At 45.8% G+C, this 9,265-nt stretch overlaps 1 protein-coding gene across 1 annotated transcript in view; it reads right to left on the bottom strand.

The window, feature by feature from the left end:
• SPACA1 (sperm acrosome associated 1) overlaps positions 1–5,512 on the bottom strand; it is a 114,506-nt gene extending 108,994 nt beyond the window's left edge. The window contains exon 1 of the mRNA XM_006024582.2: positions 5,406–5,512. Coding sequence (XP_006024644.1) covers positions 5,406–5,512 — 107 coding nt within the window. The remainder of the gene's footprint in view (positions 1–5,405) is intronic.
• Positions 5,513–9,265: the final 3,753 nt, after the last annotated feature.

The following is a 9,265-nucleotide window of genomic DNA, read 5'->3' as shown; positions in this document are numbered from 1 at the left end:
TGCCGTATCTTCACTGCTAAGTTCTCTATCTGTATTGAGAAACAGAAGCGAATAGATAAGCCATCAATTAGCGTTTTAGGGAAAAAAAATCTAAGGTGATTCTTAGCAAGTCAGCAAAACATTTCATGCCATCATACAATGGCTGACTTCACTTCAGTCAACAGAAAATTAGATAAGGTTGTTTCAGGAGACTTGGCTCATATAGTGTATTATTATCCTCTCATTTTTGACCATCAAGCTGAAGACCAAATCCCCTCTAAGATTAACAAAGAAATTCTGTCAGTGAAACTAATGGAAAGGCCACTTCAGTTGATTTTTTTATGTTGTTCCGCATTTTGTATGTTCACAGAACATAAGGGCAATAAAAATTAATTTTGCGAAGTAATAAAATGTATGCCTCAGAGGTTTGTAGTAGCAGAAGCTCTGTTTTTTTTTTATTTGCATGCAAAAATTCATTATGGAAATAACAATCATACCATGTCTTCATATTTTTAAGCCTTTGTATTTCAGCATATGGCTGATTTACAACAAATATAATCAACAAAATGAAACATACTCCAAACACGATTATGAACATTAGCATTAAAAATAATAAATACCCTATTTTCAATATATATTTTTTAATCCTCATGGAGTAGGTATATTAAAATATGGTTACTACAGGTGCACTGATATATTAGATTGCCACCAATAAAAGGAAAATTAACATTATGGGCTATCGGATTTTTTGGCTGGTATAGCCAATAATGTTCATTGATCATTATAATATGCCTTCTGGCTGGGGGCCCCGATGCCACATGCATGCGTGCTGCTGCACGCATGCACATGGCCAGGAATGCAGCTGGGCAGCATGGAGAGCAGTGCCCTGCAGGTAAGTCTGTGGAGGGGAAGGGGCATGGGGAAGGGAAGGGGCATGGGCAGCAGATCAAGGCCCCCACAGTGAAGAAGAAAGTGGGGCTAGGGCAGGGGCAAGGGCTAGGTCTGGGGGTGTTACCCAGCCAGAGCAGTGAATGGGACCTGGGTCCGGGGATGAGATGGGGATGGAGCCACAGGCAGCTTATCCAGGAGATGGGGGGGGGGGGACAGCTCCCCACCACTGTGCACCCCACCCCTGGGGAAGGCATGGAGGGGGGCACATGCCCCCCCACATTTGCACAGAGGGCAGATGAGGGCTGCTGGCTGTGGGATCAGGGCTGTGGGCTCAGCACTCTGCTGCTTTTACCCTGGGAGCCCTGCACTGGCCATGCACCCCCTGCCCACCTGGCAGCAGTGGGAGAGGCAAGTTGAGCATCATGCTGCCCGGCGGGCAGGGGGTGCGCAGCCAGAGTGGGGCTCCCAGGACAAAGGCAGCAGGGCAAAGAACCCCAAGCCGGCAGTGGGCAGTCCACATCCACACTTTCCCCACTCTGCTCAGCTCTGGCTAAAAGCATCCCCATGCTTTAAAATGATGTCAGCAGTGCTTGAACTAAAGTTAATTTGATGAGCTTTAGTTCAAGTGCCCCTGCTGCCATTTTTAAGTGCCAGGATGCTGATCTCCTGGACAAGCTGACCACAACTCTGTCCCACCCCCTGCCCCAGCCCTAGGTCCTATTCATTGCCCTGGTTTTACAGCATCCCCAGCTTCTGCCCCTGCCCCACTCCTTCCCTCACTGTGGGGGCCTCAATCTGCCCTCCATGCCCCTTCTCTCCCCCACACACTTTCCCCTCCATAGACTTACCTGCAGGGAGCTGCTCTCCATGCTGCCTGGCTGCATTCCTGTAAATCAGTTATTGGATTGGTATTGGGTGATATGGCTCATTAATAATCGGCTATCAATATTGTCCAAGAAAATCTTTATTGATACACCCTTAATGGTTAGAATTACTCACTCTGAAATTTTTGTTCTTTTATTCTGGATTTTCAAGGTCTATTTTTCCTTGAAGTTACCAGATCTTAAATAATACAGATTTATTCCACTGTAGACCATTTTTTGCTCAAAAAAGCCCATTGGTTTTGTTTACAGTTACCCTGAATTTCTTTTTGTTGGGCTTAAAAAATAAACTTGTTTTGTAGTTTTTCCTAACCTTATGCCTGGTTTTATTACTATATAATGCAGCAATTTAAGGAATAAGGATAGTAGGGCAGCATGGTGACCCTGCTCTGAGTGGGATCAGAGAGACAACCCTTAGCTTGAGAACTAATAAAAAACAGATTATTTAGTGGCACTGCAGTTCATCTGTGATTTTCCCAAACACCAAATTCCCTTGTTTTCATCAGCTTTTGGATCTGCAGGAGGTGGCCATGACACAAGTCACATTCTGTTTTTTAATAAGCTGGAAAATCTCTTAACAAAGTGATGTTTCAAAAAAAATGTTGTTTTCACTGGCAATGTGGGTTGCTAATGTATAAAGCATTAAATTGCTAGTTATCTCTGCAGTGCTTGATAAAGAAACTGAAAGAGATAAACAACTCATTGTAAGAACACTTAAGTATGGATAGGGTCTCTTTGTAGTTTCACATGGACTCCAATAAAACATGAACAATTAATGTTTACATTTATTATTGGAAAGGTAGCAGAAATTAACTACAAAGCCAAATACTGTTTTGCTTGGAGTTGGGTGAAAGCTAGCTTCAGCTGCTGATGCTGACAGCCATTCTTAACCCAGGATAAATATAAAATGTTAAGCTCCTTTGTGCAATAAGATAGCTGAAACAATAGGAGCCACTGCCCAAAGCACAGGCCATACACAATGCTGAACAGGAATTAAGCTATGTATATCAGGAACAGCCAACATGGATTATCAGTAGTGTTCCGCATTCTCAGTTTTTATTTTTAAAAAAAAAATCCGGAAATTCCTCAAAAAATAAAAACCAGGATGAAATCAGGATAAAAGAAAGAAAAAGGAAAAAAATCAGTTTAAATCAGGGAAAAATTGGCAGTGAGGGAAGGAAGGAGTAAGTCTGGGACTAGGAAAGGGGTGGAGGGAGAGACTCAGCGCACTCCTTTGGCCACTCCCAGGGCTGCAGCAGGGAGCAAAGCGGGGGGAGCTGTCAGTGGGTATGGGGTAAGGGGGCACAGCTCTTTCTGCTATGCACCCCCCACCCGGGAGTCCTGCAGGCTGGGGAGCCTGTGCCAGGCTCTTCCCGGGGTGCACATGCCCCCGGGTCAGTGGCAGGAAGCACATGGCACCATGCCCTGCCTTTCTTCCCTGGCAGCATTCTCGCCCCTCCGCATTTCTGCAGCAGTCTGCTGCCAGGCTGCCCTCGTGTTTGTGGAGAGGAGAGAGTGGCACACAGTCGGATATGCAGGAGGGACCCAACCCTGGCACTGGCACCTCCCGCCCTGCCTAGGGTCAGAGCCGGGAGTCCTGCACCCCCAGGCAGTGGCTCCAGCCCCACAGGCCTATGCAGAACAGCTGGGTGCAGCACCCACTGCAGGGAGTGGGGCCAGGCTCTCCTGCCTGCCCCCCAGGTGGGGTTCACAGCTCCCCATTCCCCTGGGAAGGGCAAAGCCGGAGCCACCAGGGTCAGCTCAAACCTGCCTGTCCCAGGAGAGATTCCCACAACCCATCCCACCTGGGGTCAGAGCCAGGAGCCCTACACCCCCAGGCAGCAGCTCCAGCCACCCTCCCCCGGCCCCTGCGCAGCCAACCCCCCCTCCGCCCCTGCTGTGTATGAGGCCACCACCACCCCTATGTCCAGCCGGAAACCTGTATTTCAGGCAACTAGCACAGCAGCACTTTTAGCTTACCAGCACCACCCATTTTCAATGTCTTACTTCCCACTCATGCCAGTTAACAGAGATTTGAACTGAAAAATAAGTGTAGATCAGTAAAAACTGAATAACTTAAAAAATCAGGAAATTTATCAGTGACAATCAGTAAAAACTGAGAATGTGGAACACTAATTATCAGAAAAGGCCATCATGGATTCACCAAGAGCAAGTGATGCCTGACTAACCTGATTTCTTTCTATGGTAAGGTAATAGGTTCTGTGGATGTGGGGAGAACAATGGGCGTGATATACTTTCTCTTTAGCAAGGCTCCTGTCACTGTCTCACACAGCATTCTTATTAACAAACTAAGGAGGTACAGACTGGGTAAAAGTACTGTAAGGTGGATACATAACTGGCTAGATCATTGTGCTCAATGAGTAGTCATCAATGGCTCAATGTCGAGTTGGGAGGAGGTATCAAGTTGGGTTTCCCAGGGGTCTGTCCTGGGTCCAGTATTGTTCAACATCTTCATTAGTAATTTGGGTAACAGAATTGATTGCATGTTTAGCAAATTTGCAGATGACATCAAGTTGAGTAGAGTAGCAGACACTCTGGAGGGCAGGGCTGGGATCCAAAATGACCTGAATAGACTGGGAAAATGGTCCTCAATCAATTTTACGAGACTCAACAAAGACAATTCCAGCACTTGGAATGGAATAGTTGCATGCACAAGTAGATACTGGGAATTGATTGACTAGGTTGCAGTACTGCAGAGAAGGATCTGAGGGTTATGATGGACTATAAGCTGAATATGAGCAAACAGTGTGCTCTTGCTGCAAAAAAAAAAAAGACAACAATATCTTGGTTTGTATTCATAGGAATGTCACTTGCAAATCAAGGGAAGTGATTCTTCCACTCTGTTCAGCACTGGTGAGGCCTCACCTGGAGTAGTGTGTCCAGTTTTGGGCCCCACACTTCAAGAAGGATGCGGATAGATTGAAACAAGTTCAGTGAAGAACAACAAAATGATTGGGGACCTGGGAAGCAATATTCATGAAAAAAGGCTGAAAAAACTAGGATTTTTAAGTCTGAAGAAAAAAGACAGAAGGCAGGTTTGCTAACAGTTTTCAAATACTTGAAGGACAATTATACAGAGGCTGGAGATGGTCTCTTCTCTGTGGCTGTAAGCAACGAGGCCAGGAGCAATGGACCCAAGCTGCAGTTTGTAGATTAGGAGGAAATTTCTGACTATGAGGGTACTTGAGCATTTGAACTAAAGAATTAGAGAAATTGTGAAATCTCCATCTTTAGACATTTTCATGGGGAGACTGTCATTTTCATCATTGCCCTTGTGTTCAAATTGCTACCAGCTGAGTAGCTTGTGGGACTGCTGGCTGGGTTCTCACACCAAGCATGCTGCACTTTTTAGGGTGAGTGGTTACAGCTTCTGGGCCCACACCACTAGTAGGCAATGAATCCATCTACCATCCTACACTCAACATCGAAGGAAGCAGCACAGCTAAGCTCCCTGTACTCAGATTGCTGCTGAATACATATACAGCTGTCATCCTCCTGCAGGAAACCCACTGTGAATCTCCTAACAGACCAGAACTGCAAGGTTTTAGTTTGGCTGCCTTCACCCTCAGCAAGACCTATGGCCTTGAACTTTTGTCAAAAGAGACACTGAGTGGTACCAAGTTGCTTCCTCACCAGATGACAACAACAAGTGGATCACTTTCAAGATCAGTGACATTTCCATCGTCAATGCCTCCAGGAATTCCTGTCTTCTGCCCAGCTGCCACCAATCCAACACCCATGCATTGTACTGGTTATCTCAATTCACAGCACACAGATTGGGGCTATAAGAACACAAATCTTGATGGAGAGTTCTTGGCTAACTGGGCATCAACAAACAACTTGTACCTGCTATTTGACTCCAAAGAACCTGGCAGCTCTGAGTCAAGAAGATGGCAAACAACTACCAGCCCTGACCTGGCTTTCTCAAGTGTAAATGTCAGCCTACCAGATGAGTGCTGGAGATGTTCCCATGGTCACAACATTGGCCATATCTAATCACACAGCTAAGCTTTGTAGCAACAACAAACAACAGCCCATCACTTAGGTGGAACTTTCACAAAGCCAGGTGGGAAAGATTCAAAACTGATACAAACTCTGTTGCTGAATCACTGCCAAACCCATGGAATACAGATGTGAATACCTCTTACACTGCATTTTGTGACGGTATTCTTAGATGTACCAAGAATAGTATCCCCAGAGGGTATAGGTATATGAAAGTTTCATCTCAGTAGAGCCAGAGCAAGCTAACAATGATGTCATAGAGCTCATCAACCATCTAGACAAACTTATAAAAGCCCAATGAGAAGAAACAATGGAGTCAATTAATTTCTCACACTCCAGCCAGAAGGCTTGGCAGAAGATAAACCAGCTCACAGGAAAGAAACAAAGTGTGAGCGAGTGCAAAATCAAAGCTGATGCCATTGCAGCTCAACTTGTGTGTAATGGCTGCTACATCAAACCTGACAAGGAATTCACTAGTCAGATAAAGAAAGAAGTTAAACAGCTCTGGAAGACATATGATCCCAATGCTCATCTGTCTGGAGAATTCAGCACTGAGGAAATGAAGGTAGCCCTTAAGCTTTTAAAGACCAAAAAAATCACCAGGTCTTGATGCCATACATGATGAATTTCTTTGTAACTATAGGGAGATGATGATCATTTGGCTTCGTGAGTTCATCTCCATCTGTGTCAAATGCAACAAGATCCCTCACATTTGGAGAAAGGCCACAGTTGTTGCAGTCTAACAAGACCAAGGATGATGCAAAGAGCTGTAGACCCGTCTCCCTCCTGTGAATTCCATTCAAGCTACTGGAACACCTCATTTATGCCCAAGTCTATCCCATAATTGATCCGCAGCTCCCTAAGGAGCAGGCTGGTTTTAGACACAGAAGATCAACAGTAGAGCAGGTAACTCGAGACATTGAACAGAGTTTTGAGGCTGGGGAAAAGGTGGACCTCACTGCTTCATACAACATTATCTGGCTCCATGGCCACTACTACAAGATCCTCTGAATGATATCTGACAAAACGATTGTCAGTTTTATTATGCTCATGCTTCAGAACCACAGTTTCACTATCAAGACCATCAATGGACACGAAAACCACCCTAGAAGTCTTAAGAATGGCATCCCTCAAGGCTTGGTACTTTCTTCATTGCTCTTCAATGTATACATTGTTGACCTGCCTGACACCCAGTCCAAGATGTATGGGCATGCTGATGACCTGGCTTTCACCAAATCAAGCAAGCGATGGGAAGCCATTGAATCTAGTTTGACATCAGATATGAACACCCTTGCCAACTACTTCCATAAATGGCATCTCCAGCTCAGCCTCACTGAAACAGTAGCAACAGCTTTCCACCTAAATAACAACCAAGCAAAGAAAGAAATAAAAGACAAGACTGGTGACTGGACACTTGAACATTGTTACACCATTACTTATTTAGGAGGCAAACTGGATCAGACCCTTACCTACCAACAGCATCTAGAAGGGTTCCAGGGTAAGGTTAACAGCAAAGGAGCTCTTATTCATTGACTTGTTGGCACCGCATGGGGTGCAAGTTTCCAAACACTTGGCACCTCCACTTTGGCATTTGCATATGCTCCTGCTGAGTACTGTGCACCAGTATGGGGCCAGAACACACACACTAAGTTAGTGGATTCCAGCCTTAACAGCATCATGAGGACCATTACCAGATATCTTATACCAACCCCAGTTGACTGCTTACCAGTCATCTTGGATATTTCCTGCCCCCACCCCTTCCCCCCTGCAACATCCAGAGACAAGCTACTACCCTGGCCTTAGGCCTCAAAGCTCAAGATCCAGACCAGTTTTTGCACTCCAGCCTAGTAGCCACAAGCCAGAAAACCAACTACCACCTGAAGTCTCAGAACCCGTTCTCCACTGAAGCCAATACGCTCATTGAATCTGCAGATGGCATGTCACCTACAGCATGGACCTCCCATCAATGGGCAGGAAATATGCGCAAAAGAATTGTGGCTAAGAACTTCATCCCCAACACCAGCTTCCACTCCTCAGGATGGCAGCGTCCACTCAGGTCCTGGACTTCTCTTAGCCACCTCAGAACAGGTGTTGGACATTTTAAGGCAAGCATGCACTTTTGGGGCTTCTCCAACAACACTGGCTGCAACTGTTGTGCTCAAGCTCAGATGGCTGACCACATCGTCTATGAATGCCCTTATGGCCCTCCTTTGGGCGCCCAAGGTCTTATTGACATTGACCATTCTACCTATTGCTGGCTTTCTGGCCCTCATGCTTCCAACTTGAGTATGGTGATACTCACCTCATCATCATCACAGGCAGATTGGACAGACACTTGGCTGGAATGGTTTAGTCAGGAACAATATTGCCTTGAACAGGGGGCTAGATTAAATAACCTTGTGAAGTCCCTTCCAACCCTGCCTTCCCACAATCCTATGTAGCTGAAGTGCTTTCATTAGGGGCTACATGTGAACACAGAAGGCTGTCTTTCATTTTGTTAGAACTGTTTGCATGTAGAAGGGTAAAGTCAGGCAAAGACACAACAGAAGTGGCCAGAGAAGACGAGAGAAAATTAAGCACATCTAGAGGACTTGTAGCATGAATCTGGAAATTCTTGTCAAAACACAAGGTATTCTATTCCCCTCTCTCTCAAAGGTCCTAGTCTTCTATGCCCTCTATACATAATACGCAACTGAGGAAACACTACTGAAGCAGATCAGGAAGGTGACAGAAGCCAGAGAAGGATTAGGGGACATGGTAGGGGACCTACAGATCGGTGGTCACCTGGGGGACAGTGATCACCAAACAATAGAATTCATCATAAGACATTGAGTGGGTAAGGTAACTAGTAGGGTGAAAGTGCTAGACTTTAGGAAAGCTGACTTCAATGAACTCAGGCGATTAGTCAAGGACGCACTGCTGAGTAGGAGTTTTGAAGAGATGGGAGCCCAGGAAGGGTGGCTGTGCCTTAAGGAAATGATCCTTCGGGCACAGAGGGAGACGATCCTGATATGAGGAAAAAGAGGGAAACGGGCCAGAAAGCTTCCCTGGCTGACCAGAGAAATCCAGAGCAGCCTACGGGCTAAAAGGGGAGCATATAAAAAGTGGAAACAGGGAGAGATTACCAAAGAGGAGTATACCTCCTCTGCTCGCGCTTGTAGGGAGGCAGTTAGACAGGCCAAAACTACCATGGAGCTGAGGATGGCATCCCAAGTTAAGGATAACAAAAAATTGTTTTTTAGATATATAGGGAGTAAAAGGAAGGCCCAGGGTGGAACAGGACCCCTGCTAAATGGGCAGAAGCAATTGGTGACGGACAGAGGGGACAAGGCTGAACTCCTCAATGAGTTCTTTGCCTCAGTGTTCCTAAGTGAGGGGCAAGACAAGTCTCTCACTGGGACTGTAGAGAGGCAGCAGCAGGGTGCCAAACTACCATGCATAGACCCTGAGATGGTGCAGAGTCACTTGGAGGAACTGGATGCTTTTAAGTC

The sequence above is a fragment of the Alligator sinensis genome, unplaced genomic scaffold, assembly GCF_000455745.1.
Source record: "Alligator sinensis unplaced genomic scaffold, ASM45574v1 scaffold658_1, whole genome shotgun sequence".
NCBI classification, from domain to species: domain Eukaryota; kingdom Metazoa; phylum Chordata; order Crocodylia; family Alligatoridae; genus Alligator; species Alligator sinensis.
The sequence above is the reverse complement of the archived record's forward strand: the minus strand, read 5'-3'. Positions and strand labels throughout refer to the sequence as shown.